Source organism: Arvicola amphibius, chromosome 6, assembly GCF_903992535.2.
Source record: "Arvicola amphibius chromosome 6, mArvAmp1.2, whole genome shotgun sequence".
Lineage (NCBI taxonomy): Eukaryota > Metazoa > Chordata > Mammalia > Rodentia > Cricetidae > Arvicola > Arvicola amphibius.
In genome coordinates this window covers 132,597,009-132,616,413 of record NC_052052.2, presented here as the reverse complement: position 1 = coordinate 132,616,413, position 19,405 = coordinate 132,597,009, and the positions used below count along the sequence as shown (strand labels likewise).

The 19,405-nt window shown below is 47.1% G+C and overlaps 1 protein-coding gene across 1 annotated transcript in view; it reads left to right on the top strand.

Moving 5' to 3' along the window:
- The window catches only part of Slc22a23 (solute carrier family 22 member 23), a 164,441-nt gene that overhangs the window by 139,739 nt on the left and 5,297 nt on the right, over positions 1-19,405 (top strand). Inside the window, exons 6-9 of the mRNA XM_038332774.1 lie at positions 6,622-6,724; positions 7,448-7,680; positions 9,532-9,564; positions 10,655-10,778. Coding sequence (XP_038188702.1) covers positions 6,622-6,724; positions 7,448-7,680; positions 9,532-9,564; positions 10,655-10,778 — 493 coding nt within the window. The remainder of the gene's footprint in view (positions 1-6,621; positions 6,725-7,447; positions 7,681-9,531; positions 9,565-10,654; positions 10,779-19,405) is intronic.

Here is a 19,405-nt window from a genome sequence, read left to right as displayed (position 1 = left end):
TGGATCGTAAGAGCTGTTAGCACCATTACTGGACTCCCATTCAGAAGATATGCAGGCTCAGCAAGAGTGGCATGCCTATCTTGAGTTTGCCTAGGACACAAAGGCTGGGTTACAACCACTTGGTGGGTGAGATGTGGTCTGTCAAGTCCTTCAGCTCAGGCAGGAACAGTCAGGCAAACCAAAAGCTCTGAATTCCCTGGAATGAGGGATGCAAGCCATGGCTGGTCTGCTTGAAGAGTACTGAATGCTGGCTCTTTACAGGGACATCTGAGGCCCCCTTTCTCAGGAGCAGTGACAGTAAAGAAGACATGAGGTCTATGTGCCAGTCCCTTTCCAAGGGACTGATTAACATTGAGATCAACTGATTCTTAATTCTCTATCTTCCATGTGGTATGCGCATGAACCCGTTTCTTCATGGCAACACATTTACAAGGGATGCTGTGATGCTCCTTGTTTACAGATGAGGAAGCCATGGCACTGAGAGGCTGGGTTATCTTGCCAGAGGTCGGATGGCTATTAAATAGTTGAGCGGGATTTGAACCCAAAAAGTCCAGCTGAATTGGCTTTCCTGTTCTGCTGAGAAGCGGGCAACCATAGAGACATATAGGAAAGGGTGCTATTAAGAAAACCACTGGGCCAGGCCTGCTTGGTTTGGACCATCTCATGGCTTCCTGCAAGCTCCTGACCTCAAGTCTCACTGCATGTCTGTCTCTGGCCTCCTAATTAAATCATCACACCCCACTTCTTTCAGGTTAAAATGATATCTGGAAAAAGCTTGTTTTCTCAATCCTAAGTACACTTACTCATGTTCCTATTTTTGGAAAGCGATATTGGCTCTCCTCTACCCCTATCCTTTGCTTATAAACTTCATTGGGGCTTATCTCTCTTCTGTGTCTCAGGCAGGGGGCCAAGTAAGAGGTGATTTGTCCCCTTTGGTGATTAACAAAGAGGAGAAAGCTTTCCCTCTTCACGAGGATGTGCCATCATTATTGTGGTCACTGTGGGATGCGAATTCACCCTGGTTCTCTATCCCCACCCCCATCAGATGCATTCAGACAATAGAATGCAAAACTGTCCAGCACAACACAGTCTGTATTCTCTGGGACGCTAACTTTCTTAGCTAAGAACGGCTTCTCCACTTACAATCACATAGTCCCCCGTCAAGCTTGGGGCTCGTCCCTACCTGGTTTTCATGTATACTCACTGCTCTGGCTGCCACTCTGTTCTCCCTTCCTCCGTCAGCAGCTCAGGAACAATACAATCACATCATCACTACTCTAGTGGTCCCCAGGGTCCTCAGGGGGTAGCCCCATATCTTACATGTAGATTTAGAGACCCTACATAATCTCTACCTCCCCCAGGCCTTTGCTCTGTGTCCAGCTCCCATGCTCTTTTTCCCATAGGCCCCAGCTCAGGAAAGTCCCATCCTCGCAGGCCCATCCTCAAGGCTAGGTCATCAAGCCCAGATCAACCATCATACTGCACACAACCTCCACCACTGTCTCAGCTGTGAACAGGAGTTTGTCAACATTATCCCTACCCCACAGAGCATCTGCTGCAGAGCCCAGGCTGTACCCCAACACCAAAGGAGACCCATGGATAGCAGCATTCCTTGAATATTCACGATATATAGGAATCCAGGGCTCTGAAGCCAAGAAGTGGCAGGGCTGTTCCTCAGGGTGCCTCTGTGCAGAAAAGTATCTTCAGCTGGGATGTAACAATGAGGGAGGAACCTCATGCCCTGTTATTACATGCCAGTCTTGGGCTTATGCTAAAAGAAAACCTGATCTCCCCAAATTTCCCATTTCTATTCTTTTAAAGCTGTCTTGAGTTTTTATTTGGGCATAAGTGGTGGTCTTGGCAACATGTACAGCTAAATTAGACATTTGTGTGTGTTCCCAAAGGTCAATCTCACAGTATCATGATATTCCCAAGTATGATAGCTCTCCTTCCCAACCTGCCTCAAGATTTTGACCAATTACAGAAAAAGTAGAGACTGCTGTTTTTATGTTGCCTATAGCCCACAAAAAAAGGAAGGCCGACTAACCGTGTATCTGAGTTCTGCATCCTGCATAGTTACTTGCTTCCAGTAACTCTGAGGCCGGCAAGGAAACCTAGGCAGAGACAGGGAGGTCCAAGGAGATCTGAGAACATTTCATCCTTTTCGGGGCCTCATAAGGAAGGATGCTTCAACTCTCTGTATTTTACAGGTAGACAGTGAGAACTAGAGAGGCTGAGTGTTGAGGAGCCAGTGAGATCCCATTCCCAATATACTCCCTGGGAAGTTGCCCCATAAAGGATCACACAGTGGAGGGAGAGCATATACATGGCCTTTTCTTCCCCATGGGGAGAGAGACATACAGGGAGCAAAAGTCATTTGACCTCTTGTACAGAGCCCTCTGTGTGCAGCCTCATGGGAAAGCAATCCAAAGGTATCCAAGCTCTCACTCCCGGGAAGGCTGCCCAGGGTATGCTTCCACTGTCTTCCTTATCTGCTGCTCTTGGGAAGATACAGAGGGACCAGAACCTCTTTACTGCCTCCTGCATCCAGAGCTCAGAACCAGCACATCAGCCCTGTCATAACTTCAGGGCATAGCACGAGCCAGGACTGCCCTCATTGGTGCCTAAAACCATGGATAACTTTAGACAGGCTTGGTTTTCCCTATAACTGCATATCTACAATAACATTTAATTTACAAATTAGGTACAGGAAGAGATTAACAAATAATAACAAAACTAGAACAATTGTGACAATCTAATTTATGAGTTTCTCATTTCTGGAATTCCCTGTTTGATATTTTCAGACTGGAGTTAGCCTTAGGGAGCTGAGACCTCCATTACTGTGGGCAGCTCTTCCAAGGAGGTTAAGAAGAATCACAGAGATGAGCTTCTTCCCAGGCTGGGGGACCCTCGCTGCTCCCAGACCTTGTGCACTGACCATAGGGGTCAAGGAAATGTGGAGCAGGAATAGACACAGCTGGCATTCCAACATTAAGTCTGCCTGTGTCTCAGTTTGAAATTCTCTGACAGCACTGAGCCAAGAAGGCTGAAGCTCTCTGCTCTGAGCTCCTGCCCTGAGCAGCAACCCAGCGCTGCTGCCTTATCAACTGCTCAGCACCTGTTTGCTCTTTGTTTCCTAATGAAAGAAGCTTGGGCTAGAGAGACAAGAAGCTCCTTGTTTCCAGTGACCTAACAGGGTCTCAGTAGGTAGCTAATGCTTCCTACAATTTAGAATACAGTGTATGAAAAGTGTAGAGCTCAATAAAAACCAATTTTAAAAACAAGGAATTTCATGGGTTTCAACCCAGAAGAAAACACTTTGAAAGAAAAAAGTTTGATGTTGTTGATGATGGGCCAGTGGTATGAGTAACAGAGACCCTGACAAAGCATCAATAGTGCTGGAGAAGTTAATTTAATTCCCTCTAGAATAATGCAATTGCCACTGTAGACTACAGTCAATTCTTAGACTGGGCTCTAGGGTTTAATGCTATTTAAACAAAACAGAACAAAACCCTCGGGTCATAATACAATTGCTATAGCTTCTTTGACAAACTATTTCATCTACAATAATGTAGTAGCAGCTGTGTATGGACCACTTTTGAGGAAGAAACAACTTTAAACTCACATAAACATGCTAACGGATGTTTGAGTTTTCCTCTTGGAAGACTGCTGAGAAAGGGTGCCTATGACAGCTGACTTCTGACCAGTCTGTAACAGTGAAAGTACCCAGATCGCTAGATCTGAGGATGTCTACCAGACATGTTTCCAAGCTCTTTAATAAACACAGCCCTGCACTATGCAGCAGAGTGTATATCACCAGAGGCCCACACACAGCTACAGTCCCTAGAACTTCCACAGAGTGGACCGTTTTCTAAGCATTGTAGCTGTGGCAGAGTGAGATGCATTTCCTCGTGCATCTCATGCGTGGTGGTGGTCTTATGTGCATGGCTGCACTGCCAGCTCTCTAGAAGAATGGCACACATGGTGGCAGACAGTGCATAACAAGGAGAAGACTGGTGGCTGTGTCTTCACTAAACTATAATTTTTACTGTCATTTTAGAATGATTTCCATATTTTTAAGTGTTTCTTCTGAAGCAGTATACTGTATGAGGCTGGCATTAGCCTCATGCGTCTCCTGTTTTTCACATGTCTGACTCTATCCAGATGCCACCTGGTTTCATCTAGAGCTCTATGAGTCCTGTGTGATATTTAAACAATGACAGTTACCTGATGACAGAATTCTCAGACCGTATCCCCTAACACACTCATTAAGGGATTCATGAGTGTATTTTCCTTTAACCATGGAGAAGGGGCATCAATAAGTCAAATTAGCCTGTTTTGGCTGAGACAAAATAGGTCAGGAGATTTCTGAAGCTGAGAGGGTCTGTGGACAGGCAGCCAGAATACCAGCTATGCTGGCCTGTGCCAAGGTCTCATCCCATACCTATATGAGAAGGTGGGGCGACAATGAGTCTAAATTTTTTCTTTAGAGCTAGGTATAATCCCATATAATTTATGAACCCTGAAGGTGGAGGACCACTTGACCTATGTGTTTGTGACCAGTCTGAGCAACTCTGAGCAACACAGTAGTACCCCATCTTTAACAACAAACAAAACTGATTAAATAAAAAATGTCTAAATGTCCCACCCCTGCATGCATGCCTCTTTTGCCCCACCATATGAACCTGGCTGGCCTGGAAGTCTCTGTGTAGACTAGGCTGGCCTCAGACTCACAGGATATGGTATATGCCACCATAGAGCTCACTGGACTGCTAGCTCCCTATTTAAAATAAGTTTAGTTTTCCTTCAGACTGTTTGTGAATGAGGTTTGTGAAAAATAAAAATAGAAGAGATGGGTGTGGCAGACCTAGAGGTGCCGCCTTCAGGGGAGCAGGAAGCAACAACTGTCATTGCTCCACATCTGGAGACTATTTCAGAGCCTCCAGGATGCCAAAACTTACAGGAGCTCAACTTCCTTGAATGTAATGGTGTCGTGTTTGCATAGAGTCCACATGCAACCTCCTGTGTACTCTCGACGATCTCTGAGCTGTGGTGGCCAGTGCTGTGGGAACCGTTGTTATACTGAATTGTTTCGGGACTAGTAACAAGAAAAGAAGAGCCCATGGTCATTCTAGAACACAATTTTTCAAATAATATTGAGGACCATTATGTAAACCCAAGGCTTCAGAAACCAGATACACAGAGAGGGTAATCTATGCCTCCAGGCCTTGAAGGCTTCCTCTGTCCCTATTTCCACAGACAGTTTTAAAATGGAAGTGTCTTTGCTTTGGAACTGTTTCGCATATATAGGTAAGTTGAAATAGTGCAGAACTCGTCTCTACTCCAGACTCAGTTTCCTCTGTTGCTTAGGTCTGATGTTTCCATAACACATTTGTCAGAACTAGGAAACTGGGCATAAGTCTACACGGTTGTTAGTCAAGTGCCAGCCTCTACTTGATGCTGACTTCCCCATCACTGGCCCTGCGTGCTCCAGGGTCCTGTCCCAGGTACAGTTTGCCATCACCTGCCCACTGTCTTCTCTGGTCTTCCAGATTCCTCAATCTTTCCTTGTTTTCATGACCTTGACAGTTTTAATGCCACTGGATCCTTGTGGACCTGGGAAGCATCCCTGCTGTTTTCTAAGCAAGGGATGACTCCCAAGGACATTCCTGCTAGAAAGCAGAAGGGCCCAGAAGGCTCTCAAGTAATAACCACTCAGCTCCTACCCCCTGAAGCATTTCCTATCTTCTGCTCTTCCCCCATTAGATTGACAGACAAGCCCCAGGACTTGAGCAAATTTCCAGCTAGGCTGGGAGAGACACTGGAGCACTGTTAGACATCGGAGCCTCTGTGCCATAGCTTCAAACTCTGTCACATCTCTAAGCCTAACCTCTCTCAGCAGGGCCACTTGCTGAGTGCTTCTCACTCCCTGGCCTCTGGGAAGGTCTGAGACTGGGGCCTCCCATAGCCCTAGCCCTAACTGGGCCCTCCCTGAGTGGGGAGGTGAGTTCCCAGAGAGCAGGGCTCCACAAGTGAGCAGACTGGGCTGAGAGGCCCCGAGTGGGCGGATGCCTCCTTCACTGGGTCTTGGAACAGATTCACAGCCAGCACAGAGCGAGTTCAGCACAGGCTGTGGTGAGGTTGTGTATGGCTTCAACCTTAAGACATTCTCTCCCCGCCAAGAGTAAGGTGCATATGGGCTTATAGCTTTGCAGGCCTCTGAGCTGTAGGTGGCATAGGTGGTTACAGTTTCCAGCAGAAAGAAATTACCAGCCATATGTGCAGGACCTAACTTAAGCCTCAGTAGCCTAGACTACCATCATGGGGTGATGTGTTCAGGCAAGATGAATGGGCCATGTATGTCTTTGTGTGCCTGGCCTGGTTCTATAAGCAGAGCTTGGGTAGAAATGTTCACTGTCAGCATGCCCTTTTAGTTGTGGTGGGAAACCTGTCTGTGAATCTCCCGAACTCATGTCTAGCCAGAAAGCCTAGACCCTCTTCCCTGGCTTAAAGGCAAAAGACCTCCCTTTCAAATGGTCCTGGATGGGTAAACCAAAACTGTGTTGTAGCTGTATCTGGAACCTTCTGTCCTACTCAAGCTCCTGGGTCTGTCTCTTGCAGAGCTAGAGAAAGAACTTTCACGGAGGCCCAAGAAAGTGTGCATCGTGAAGGTGGTGGGGACACGGAACCTGTGGAAAAATATTGTGGTCCTCTGTGTGAACTCGTAAGTCGTGGGAAACACATGTAGTAGGATACAGAGGGACCCTCCTCCCACTCCTACATGAACTCTGAATCCAAGCCTGCCCCACGCCCACCTGTCTCAACCTGTCTCTGTGAAAGAGGCCACAGAAATAGGCCCAGGCTGCCCATCTGTAGGTTTGAAGGAAGGCAGGACTCAACGATACCTACCACTTCACCAAGAAGCCTTAGGAACCAGCACTGAGCATCACCCTCTGCCCAGCCACCTGCCCCATACCAGTGCCCTGTGCCATGTTAGAACTCCTAGGACTTTGAACATAAAGACACGAGGAGGTCTGGCGAGGTCCTGCACACACGCATGTCCTCAGAACAATGCCCTTCCTCTCTACATTTCATGAGAGTCACTCTGATAGCAAAGGTCTATTCACAGTCAGGTCCTATCGCACTGTCCAGCCAGGCCACACAGAGGTCAGACCCGGAGCACCAACCAATAATGCCCTCTATCTGTCTGCTGCTCTGCCAACACGAGAGAGAGAGTGAGCACACAGAAGGTACTTCATCCTAGCCCTGGGTAAGCAAAGAACCTCACCAATGTTTCTTCGATGACTCTTGGAACTCAACTCCCTCATGGGTTCACGTGTGGTGACAACATGTAAAGTGCTCTGTCTCTTGGGCATCCCCGGGAGTCTGGGCAGCCCCTCATCTCAGTGCATACTACCCACCCTCTCAGTGTGTGTGTCTCCCGCAGGCTGACAGGGTACGGGATCCACCACTGCTTTGCAAGAAGCATGATGGGCCACGAGGTGAAGGTGCCCCTCCTGGAGAACTTCTACGCTGACTACTACACCATGGCCAGCATCGCGCTGGCCTCCTGCCTGGCCATGTGTGTGGTCGTCAGGTTCCTCGGGCGCAGGGGAGGCCTGCTGCTCTTTATGATCCTCACTGCCCTGGCCTCACTTCTGCAGCTTGGCCTCCTCAACTGTGAGTAGGCTGGAAAAGGGAGACAAGGGCAGGATGCTGGGGATGGGGAGCTGGCATACAAAGAGAGCTTAGAAGGCATGGCAGCCTTCTGTTTCTGTGACAGAACACCTAAGATAACCAACTTAGAGTGAGGAAAGGTTTCTTTGGCTTATAGATTTGGAGTGTTTAAGTAGTCCATGGTTTGTTGACCCATTTGGGCCTGTGGTAAGACAACACTTCATGACAGGAGCGTATGCGAAGGAAATCTGCTCACTTCATGACACAGAAACAACAGAAGAAAGGGATCTGTGGACCTAATACCCTCTTTAAGGGCTTACCTCCAAGTGTATGAGTTTCTCCCATGAGACTCTCGTTCATAAAAGTCTGCTCCCGGTACTGCCTTGGGTGGAAACTAAGTCTTCAGCATACGGCCTTTGGGAGATTTTAAAGATGGCCTTTGGGAGACTCTAAAGATCCAGACTATAGTGGAGGGGTGGGATGGGATTTGAGGAAAGTTTTTCATGACCTGAGCGATCATTCTGAAATCAACAGTCGCAAGAATTTGCTTCAATAAGGATGAAGGTTAAGTAGAACATCTTGGCCCCTTCATCTGAGGACTGCTGGGTCTTCCCTTGTCCTCCAACCCCTAGGCCCGTGACCCCCAAATCAGAGTCCTCCGACTGCTCTGTTAACACCCCAGCATGCCAAGCCTCCATGTCCCAGGAAACAGGGCTTCCTCATGGGCAGACTGCTCGTGAACTTCTCACATAAGAAAGATGGAAACATGTTTCCCTCTGTAACAGGAGGAGAAAAACTCTGGACGTTCTTGAGTGGGACACAGCTTTTCTACCAGTATTCCCAAGGTTATCATTTATCAAAGTACTCTTCTGTAATGTTACAAGTCACCTTAACACAAATCTAGGGAGTCCGTTTAATCCTCCGGCAAGCTCTGTATAGGCCTCATAAACAGCCACCCACCTGTGTGCAAGAAAATCCCCCCTGTCTCCTCTCTACCCGCCCAGAGCACAATGTAGAACACTGGTGTCTTTTTCATCCCAGACTCTCCCCCTGGGACAGGCTCAGGACGGTGCTGGGAAATGAGTCCCATTCAACACCCATCTTTGGAGGAAAGCTAACCCAGCTGCCGAGGGAGACTTACCTACTGTCCCTTTACCACTGACCACAACAGCCTTACTGGAGTCCAGGTTAAAGAAGAGCCAGTTTCAAATACAGGTGGTTTTCCTAACTTAGGCTGTTCTTATGCATTCTGTACCTTGTTGGGCAGTGACCAAAATGAACAAGTGGTAGCCATTCTCCCCGCCTCCCTGGGTGGACACTATCTAGCTGCCCTTCCAGAAACTTTCTATCCAACTTACCCAGTTAGGGCAGATGTGGCAGGATAGCCTGCAGAGTATCCCATGTGCCCTCCTTGGCAGTGAACAAGAATGCCACAGAGACTCTGGGCAAAGGACAGGTAGCTGTGAGGAACAGGGTTTGGCGAAGCAGAGATGCAGCCTGACAGGCCTACTCCCAGTGCCCAGTACCCCTTGGCACACACCAAGAGTACCATTCGAATAACTTTCTCTGCAGAGATGCTCCTCTAGATCTGCTCGGGCCCTCTCTCTCCCAGACTGCATTGTCTCCCAGACTCCACTGGCCACAGCCCTCTCTTCTCACAAAAAGGTCTTTGTGTAGTCCAGTGTGAACTCCACTGCCCAGGCAGCCAGCACCAACTCAGACTTAAAAGGAAGTTCCCTTAGAAATAAGTCACGTGGGAAGACTCGGCAGTTGTCCCATACCTAACAAGCCTTCTCCATCTCTCCCCACTCTCTTTACCCTGTGCATGTGGGCGCACCCATTCCACTGCTCCAGTGATCGGCAAATACAGCCAGCATCCAGACTCAGGTGAGTCCTAAGCACTTGTGCTGCCTTGTCTTTTATTATGTCCACACAACAGTGGCCACAAACACTCACCAACTGGTTTTCGTTTCCTCTCTTTCTTCCTACTCTTTGCCCTTCAAGAATTGCAGCTGAAGTTGGCCGTAGGTTGGACACTATAAGCATACATTTGTATTCTCTATCCCCATCTTGCACTAGAGAAAGCAACTCGTGTTTCCCTGGTTTTGTGCAGCTTGGCATGCATGCCCTTGCAGTCCCCTGATCCAGCACCAGTGCTGTTTTCCTTGGCCAGCAGCTAGCCAGGATGAGAAGGCAGGAGGGTTGGGGCTTGGTTGTCTGTGCTGTAGGGAGAGTGGATATTTCCTCATGACTCATGATTGCTCGCTGCTTTCCAACTGGGGAACAGCAGAAGTGCTGCCCCATTCCCCATGCTACAATCGCACCTGCCTGGCCCAACCAAGCCTATGCCACCAGTGCCCATGAGAGCATTTGCCTTCCGTGCAACACTGAGGGAAACGGAGCTGAGCTTAGAAGTGTAGCCCCCATGCATGCCAAAACACTGTGTGTAGTGCTGCCTCGTGCCAGCCAGGACCCAGTGCCACCTCCAGGTCAGAGATCACTGACTGCTTTCTCTCCCCCCAGGACCATGAATTAGTCCATTTGGGTCACGTGTGGCTTTGTACCCTTAAGTCAACATTGTCTCTGGATTGGGTGGGTCAACCCTGAGGGTTGCAGTCTGGAGTCTGGGGCAAATAGTATGTCACTATGGCAGCGGGGGCCTTCCTGCCTGCCTTCTGCCTGGCACAGCTTCTAGATGAGGAATTCTACAGGCCACTGTGAGCTCAGCATGCTTGGGGCCCAAGGCACCTACAGAAGCCAGGAGAATGTTTAAAGGGCTCCAGGTTCCTCAGCCTAAAGGACTGCCCACCCAGAGGCCACTGCATGCCCGACTGTACCACAAACTGGGCACTGGGGAAGAGGGAGCTCCTGGGATAGCCCAGGCTTCCCTTCCTGGCTCCAGTTCATCCTTTGCCTGGCTTCTGTTCTTTTCTCTTCTCTCCTACCTCATGGTCCCCTTCTTTGGATTCTCATCCAGGGATGAGTGACAGCGTCAAGGACAAGTTCTCCATCGCATTTTCTATCGTGGGCATGTTCGCATCCCATGCAGTGGGGAGCCTCAGTGTGTTCTTCTGTGCAGAGATCACCCCCACAGTGATAAGGTGAGTGACTTTTTTCTCAGGACTCATGGTTGGTCCTTGTCTGTGTGTCAGGAACTGTCATCAGTTCTGCCCCACCACGGCTTCCAGACCAGGGTGTGGTGGCAGGCAGGGCATGTTGGCTGCCTGACTCACGGTCTCATGATCAGCTTCACCCTGGCTCTCAGGGTCAAGTGGGAACCTAGATTCCATCAAGACGTTTACCAGGGGCATGGAATCAAGGAACTATTTAAGGTACAGGACAAGAAACAGAAAGGAGAGGGATAAGTAAATCACTCTTGCTGATCTCGGTAAAACTATGCACTGTCCACTGGGAACTCAGGACCAAGCTATTTCAGCCTGAGAGGAAGATAGGCATGCATCCCACTTATAATCCTAGACTCCCAGGAGGCTGAAGCAGGAAGGTAGAGGCCAGCATGGTCCACACAGCAAGACCCCATCTCAGCGAAAACACAAGGGCTGGGGATGTAGTTGAGTTGTTTGCCTAGCATGTGCAAAGCCCCGGGCTTAATCTCCAGCACCCCACAAACAGATGTGGTGGTACTTGCCTGTAATCCCAGCATTGGGCAGGGGGAGCCAAAGGATCAGAGAAGTCCAAGGTCAGCCTTGGCCATATGTACAAACAAATTAGAAAGTGGTTAGATAGAACTTCGTATTTTTCTTCCTGGCCTGAGAACTTGATCACTAATCCAAAATTATATCACTGACTTAGTTAAGAAAAAAGATTAAGAGCCGAGTACTTGGCAGGCAATAGGCTAGGTAAGTAAGGTGGCAGAGTCCCGGGCTGGGAGAAGTGTGTCTTTCCCTCAGACTTTCCTAAGCGGTCTTAAGTGTTTGTCTGCGAAGTGAAGTTCCTATTCCTGTGTGGTAGCGCATGAAGTAATACAGCATTTGATGGCATTGGCATTGTAGTATAGTGAAAATTAGAACTTAGAAAGAGCATCTCTTAGCCGCATCCCCTCTACCAGACACCCTCCTCCTAACACAGGCTGAACGTTACTGAACCTCAAAACCTGACATCTAAAACCAACGTGGTTTGTTTGTGCTGACATGGCAGCAGGGGAAGAAATGTTAATGGGACAAACAAAATTTGTCATAAAAATTCTGTGTCATGGACAAAACTGAAATATTGTATAAAAAGATCTTCAGGCTCCACAAGGCATATATGAGACTTAAACAATTCTGTGTTTAGCCTGGGATTCCCTCTCCAAGATACCTCATGAGGTGTATGCAAATATTCCAGAGTCAAAGGTACAAAATCCAAAAGCGTTTGGAGTAAGAGACCCCGCCTCCACTGGCCGCTTGTTCTTCCTATCGTGCGGAGCTTCTTACTGGGACAGCTTTAGCATTCCTAATGCACATGCTTTCTTGAATTTGTGAGTGCGCAGTTAGTCAGCTGTGAACTGAAACCCACAAGTCAGCACGAGATGACACCCTTCAGAAGAACAAGCAGGCGCTCCAGTTCAGATGGGGCTCAGGGAGACTAATTACTTTAGGCCCTCTGGTGCTGGGAGGGCTCGGGGAGCAGGTAGACAGGACTGTGGACTTACCTCCTTGCTGACAGCAGAATTTTCTCATGACCTCATTTTGACTCATTCTCTTGAATTTTCACAATCCAAGCCAAGACCGCTGGCCATTGGTTCCTGTAATAAAATACCTAGTCATTGTATATTTAAGAAAAAGCAATTAGGTGTCTAGTAAGCCCTATAGTTCTCTGCCTTCTGCATGAGCCAATGCCAGATGGACCAGAAGCTTGTTGTGCACTTGTAGTCGTGAAACACTGAAGACACATAGCATCTTACTCTTTCCCCACCTAGTTAAATTCCCCTCCTTTCTAAAAGAATCCAGAAAGATAATCTCCCAGCTAGAGTACAAGTCTCCACTAGTCCTGGTTTCTGGTAGCCACTGGCAGTCATTGCATGACTCTCTGTGTTTCTCTGGGGAGGACACACCCCTTATCTCTGGCCTCATTGGCAGTGTGCTCAGCAAGCTAAAGTGAAAGAAATGTGGTACCCTTTTCCTCTTTGATGGAAATCTGGAAAAACGATTTGGGGACAGAAATTGAACAAATGCATTCTAAAGTTCAGCTTGCCAAGATGACAAGCCAGAAAAGCATTTGGCCCTGGGTGATGTTTGTTACCTGCAGAGAGTGAAAGAAAAGCGAGTCCAGTTCCTGGCCAGGCTGGAAGAGTCTCTGTGGGAACTCTTCCCAGCCATGGTTTGTGCAGCTTTTTCATGCAAATACACCCATGAAAAATTCCCATGAGAGCCACGGGGGAAACATGCAAATTCCAGACCACCCCCTCCACACAAAAAAGCCTAAGACAATTGAGGGTGGGCTCCATGGGCTCTCTCTTTCTTATGACAGCCTTGCCTTTTTCCGTAACACTGTGTTGAATAGGAACCTTCTGAAGTAAGAACAGCAGTGTCTTAGATAAGGCTACTCTTGCTGTGATGAAGCACTATGACCCAAAGCAGGTTGGGGAGGAAAGAGTTTATCTTGCTTGCAATTCCACATCACTGTGCATCATGAGAGGAAGTCAGGACAAGAGCTCAAACAGGGCAGGAACCTGGAGGTGGTCACTGACGCGGAGGCATGGAGGAGTGCTGCTTATTGGCTTGCTCCCCATAGCTTGCTCGGCCTGCTTTGTTATATAATCCAGGACCACCAGTCCAGGGATGGGTACCACCCACAATGGGCCCTCCTCCATCAGTCACAAATAAAGAATACAGTCTTGCCTACAGCCGGATCTTATGGGGGTATTTACTCAATTGGAATTCTCTCCTCTCAGATGACTCTAGCTTGTATCAAATTGACATAGAATTAGCCAGCACAAACACAAAGGTTAAGATGCCAGGAACAAGACATTGGACATGTCCAAGGACGTGTTTTCTGTACAGATTCATGATACTCTATTGCCCTGTAGATGGTAGAGAATAGAGTAAACCTTGTCTCACCGAATCTTGGTTGGACTGAATAGGGAGCCACTTAACCTCAGTCCATTGTGTTTACCACTAGCCAGGCAGCGGCTCCTGAGGTTGTTTTCTTAGGCTTTGGGCATTAGGTGAGTTGAAGATGGGCTAGGACAGACAGGTTTCCATTCTTCCTCCCCAGTCTCTCTCCCTGTCTTGGGCAGAAGTGACTCAGGAACACTAGGCTGATCTAGAAATAGCCTGTGACTTTTATTGTGGTGGATCACCTTTTCCTCCCACTGTTACCTAGAAGCTGAAGATAGGAGCGCCTGTAACCTACAGTGGCTTCCTTTCCCCTACAACAGTGGGACAAGAGAAGAGAACAGCGGGTACTGGTGATCCTGCCGAGCTGGAAGCTGGCTTCACAGTCGGCATAATTTCCATGGAGTCGTAGTCATGGACTTTCTGTCCTTGACCCCTGCACTATCCCTGCTTCTCTCTCCACTAACTACTGCTTGCCTGCTGCTCACGTCCCTTTACTCTGGTCCAGATCATTTGCATCAGACTGGCCTTGAGACCTTTCCCTCTGAGCAAGGTCCCTATCTTCTGCCCTGATGTTGCCTCAAGACAAGGCAAGATTTGCTATCCATCCCTATGACAAAGGTAGGGCCAACCACAAACGGACAGCATTTGTTTAAAGAAATGATGCACCTGCCTGTAGCCAAATGGTACCGTATGTGCTAAGCCTGTACACAGCCTGGATTCCATCCCTAACATACACACCCAATAAACTATGATTTACTGGGCATGTACAGTCCTTGCCATTACCCCCTAAACACCTATTTACGTTATATTTGCATTGTGTTCAGTATTATTAATTATGGTAAATGATGTAAAGAATGCAGAACGTATGTAGATTCCACATACTATTATAGCATTTTCTATAAGGGACTCAAACATCTGAAGACCTGGGGGGTCTTAGAAACAACCCCCCACAGATACCCACTGAGAACTGCGTATGTAACTCAGCAAATGCAATTCATATTACTGTTCATACCTGCATAGTTCTGGCAGTTCTTCATTTCTGAGGAAATAATTACAATATTTGTGCATCCTTAACTTCACAGAATGCAGTCAAGAAAAGCTAAAAAAAAAATGTAAAAGAGGAAATAAAACATGGGGGGAGGTGTGTTCATGTTTATATGCAAGTTTGTGGTTCATGTTTATTTCTGATTCACACTTTTCTCCTTCTAGTAAGTCTGCCTGGAGGCCGTGGTTGTTTAGAGGGCATTACCCAAAGTAATACTATTTGGTGGGCAGTAAAAACTGTTAATGTGTCTAAGAAACAAGGGTCTCTTTTGTCTCTGTAGACGCCTCTCTGGTGTGTAAACATGGGCTTAGGCTGCCCTCTAGTGAACACCCAGAGCAACAGCATGTGCCTATGACAGCCTTTTGGAGGGAAATGAGATTCTCTAGAAACCCTAACCCTACCCTAACCCTAACCCCTAACCCTAACCCTAACCCTAACCCTATGACAAAAAAAATGGCATACCGTTTTCTTACAAAACTATCTGTAATATTATTAAATTCAAGGAATCACTGATGGCAAAACAGAAAAGTATTTTCATGGAAAAAATGAAGACATACAACTGTTCCAAACATTGCTTAACAACAGGATATGTGGCGAGAACAAAGTCACTATCTGATGCTGTCACCATGCATACATCGTCGAGTAACTTATGCACACCTAGATGCTCAGTGTTGTTTACTATGAAACCAGAGGTGCTGGTGGTATATAGTACATATGCTCTCGCTGTGTAGCCCAGGCTGGCCTTGAACTCACTGTCCTCACACCTCAGTGTCCAGAGTGCTGAGATTACAGAGCATGCTACCACACGGGGTACACCTTTGTCTAAGTAGAAATGCTTTACGATAGCATGTAACACATCCCACAACAGAATCATTTAGCCTCCTAGAGTATTAGAATGATATTGCATATCATTCTATGTGCTGTCCTTTAAAATGACTGACAGGGCAGTAGGCTTGCCTACACCAGCTACGCTACGGTCATGTAGGAGTGGACTGTGCCATGCTAGCTGTGCTGCGGCAGCTAGGATATCCACAGGGATATGAACGTTCCCTTTCCCTATAATCCTACGAGACCACTACCGTGTCTACAGTTTCCCCCTGGCTGGAATGTTATGAATTACAGTGGATTCTGTATTACCCATGTATAGGAACACACTGAATATCATATACATGTATCTACATTTAAATGAGCTATAAATCGCATATATTTCACTCAACGTGATTTATTAATATATTACTTTGATATCGTACACTTGGTGTCATGTGAGACTTTCCTGGGGTTGGGCAGCTAAACACACACCCTACATGGAGGACTGTATTCTGCTTTCCTGCATGGCAATTCTACATGGGCAAGGGCACCAGCCACCCTTGGTGCCAGCTGAGAAAGAAAAAAAAAAACAGAAAAACAACCTTATTGGTGTCAAAGGTCCCTGACATCTGATACATCCCTCACATCCTGTGGTTTCCCAAAGGGTCCAGATTTACCAGAAATTCCAAATGGCTATTTAGGTATTCATATTACTCACATGATGGATGCGCTCAATCTCATTGCTTTCTAAGAAGCACGATCCATGGGCATCTGGTATTTTTTACATGCCAACTGTGAGACAGCTGATGTTCCTGGAAATAATCTTTGCCCTTGAAGGGTTCATGGAGGAGCAAGGGTAAATAAGCTCATGAGCAAATGTTGACAGAAAGATGCCAGTGTCTTTTAAAGGTGGTCTAGGACCCTCTTGGGAAAGGGCTGGTGTCTGGACGGCACCAAGAAAAAGCGTGTCCCTCCTCAGTGCACCACTTGCCAGGCCAGCAGTGTGACTTTCGCTGTGGCTCTTGCAGTGCTCCCTTGGCAAAGAATACAAAGTGCTGAGAATAGAACAGCCTGGGTGAGGGCTTCCATAGCTAAGGCTGGGCATTCCAGCTACCGTACTTATCTATTTCTGCATAACAAATGACTCAAATGCTTTGGCTTGCGGTAGTATCTGTGCGTTAGTGGTCTGAGCAATGCTTAGCTGGATCCTTGTTCTAAGTCCCATGAGCTACCGTCCTCCATGATAGGAGGCTCAGCAGTCATCGACAGGATCCAGCTCTTCATGAGTTGCAGAACATTAACTAGGAGCCATCTTGCTTCCTGTTGTGTGTTCCAACAACAACACAGCACCTTGCTTCATCATAGCCAGAGTCTGTGTAGCCTGTATGTGGAAGGGACATCTCGTTGTTTTTGTAATACTTTATTGGCAAGAAATTCTTTATTTCATCCAGCCCCTACATAAGGCAAAGGTTAAAAGTACTGGGAAGTGGGAATCCTCTTCTTAGGAATCGGACACAATATCTAGTAATGTCCAAGGGCCAGCTGGCCAGGTCTTACACAGTTGCTGAGAGAATACTAGGGATTACAGATTGAGCAAGATTTGATCTTGTCCTTGAACACCTCCCAAGTGCAGAAACACGAGGCATGAACCATGAGGATATGGTCTTCTGAGAGGAAGGACTCGGGGAGGCTTGGAGCAGCTCTGCAGCTTGCTTAGCCTGGATTTCACAGAGTTCACAGGGGAGTCCCAAGGAAGCCAACAGGAACCATGAGCACTGTGCCTAGGAGGAGGTCAGAGCTCTGAGTCATATCTCCTACATCAGCTCAGGATTGGTCTAACAGCCACTGGAAGGAGCCCGCGTAGCCCTGGGTACGTGGAGAAGGATCACAGTCTCTGGGCTCTTGGGAAGAGGCAAGACTGGCAGCTGCCTCACTCAGATCCTGAGATGATGGGGATCTGTGCCAGCCAGCCTGGCTCCACAGCTGCAGAAGTTTGGGAGTTAGCAGCTTTAGTGACATATATTTTATATGGGATCCATTCGTTAAGATTTATAAATAGTTTGTCACCCTCCAATCATAGACCACTTCCATCACCCTCTAAAGAAAAAACATCCTCACGCCCCTTTGCAGTTTCTACCTTCACTCCTAACCCCAACCACGGTCCTACTTTCTGTCTCCCCAAATCAACATTTCTGACATTTCATAGAAATGGAATCATACAATCAGCATGATGTTTCTTTTGGTGTAAAATGTCAATTCTTCATGCTTTTAATGGCTAAGTATATTCCTTTATAAGTGGACATGCCTCATTTTATTTATCACTCACCAGCTGATAGACATTTGGATTGTCCCCAGTGCTATAAGGCATAAACATTTGCTTGTAGATTTTTGTCTGGGCATATGTTCTTACTTGTTTTGTACATGGAATTGTTAGTTATATAAAATCGTGTTTCCTTTTAAGAAAATGTCCTGTTTTCCATCCTGTTACCAGGAAGCTAGCAGAGAACTCCCGCCTCTCTGGGTCCTTCCTGGTCAGCATATTGTTCCTTCCTTTATCCCAGGGTTGCTTTATTCCAGGTGTGAAGTGACCTCTCAATGTGATTTTGGTTTGCAGTTCTCTGTTGACAAGGACACTGTGCATCAACTCAAGCTTCTCTCTCTAGATGTTTGCAGTTGTGTGTGTGTGTGTGTGTGTGTGTGTGTGTGTGTGTGTGTGCTGAAATGCCTGTTGAACAGACAGCTTTTCCTCATTTTTCAAGCCAAGTTGAGTTCTTTATACATTATGAACATACATTCATTGTCAGAGGCAGGCTTATCAATTCTACTTCTGAATTATGTGTCTTCTGAAGGGAAAAAAAGTAATTTTCGGTGAGTTTAGCTAATCAGCTTCTATAATGACCCAAGGTCACAATGGTCTTCCCTGACATTTTCTGGGAGTCAGTTCGTTTTGTGTGGAACGAGGCTCTGCCTTCGTTCTGTAGCATACAGACGACCCTACTGCACCAACACTGCTTGCTGCACAGCAGCTCTTTGCCCCCACAGTGTGCGCCTCTGTCAAAATCCACTGGCCGCGGATGTAAAGCCCTGTTTCTGAGCCCCCACTGTTCTATGGGTTTGCCTCTCGATGCCACCATGCTGATTGGCACAGTTTCTAAGTTTCTCAATGGTAACAGTAAATCTTCCTATATTCCTGTTTCAAAATCCTTTCCTGACTATTCTGCATCTTCTGCATTACCATGTTAATTTTCAGATAAGTTTATTCTCAGCTAAGATTTTGATAGGGATTGTGAAGAAGCTCGATTCAGGAATACTTACCATCTTCACAATATTGTCTTTTGATCCATTTACTTTTAGCTTCTTAAATTTTCCATCAACAAAGTTCTGTAGTTTTCAGCATGCAAGCCTTGCATTTGCTTTCTTGGAAACACTCTAATTTCATTTGATGAAATTTGCAGGGTGGTCTTTTTTGACTTGGGAGTCACCTACTGTACCAAGTAAGGAACCACAAATTGTTCAAGAGCTGCCTCCCAGCTGCAGCAGGCGTGTCCCCTTCAGCCATTCCCACTCCGTGTTTTAGAACAAGGTCCCTTTGCTAGAGTGTTGCGTAAGTCTTGAGCAGCTTCTTTGTAAGGTTCCTCCTGGAATCCACATCCCTGTACATCCTCTCCGCTGTTCTTGAGGGCAGGCAGGCAACAGTGTTCCTCCTGCCGAAGATAAGACCACCTTCATCTGTCCCTGGGCCTGGGGCCTGGGGACCAGGCAGTTTTCTGTCCTATTACCCAGGCATTACAGTCTCACTCCAACACTGTACCACTTTCTT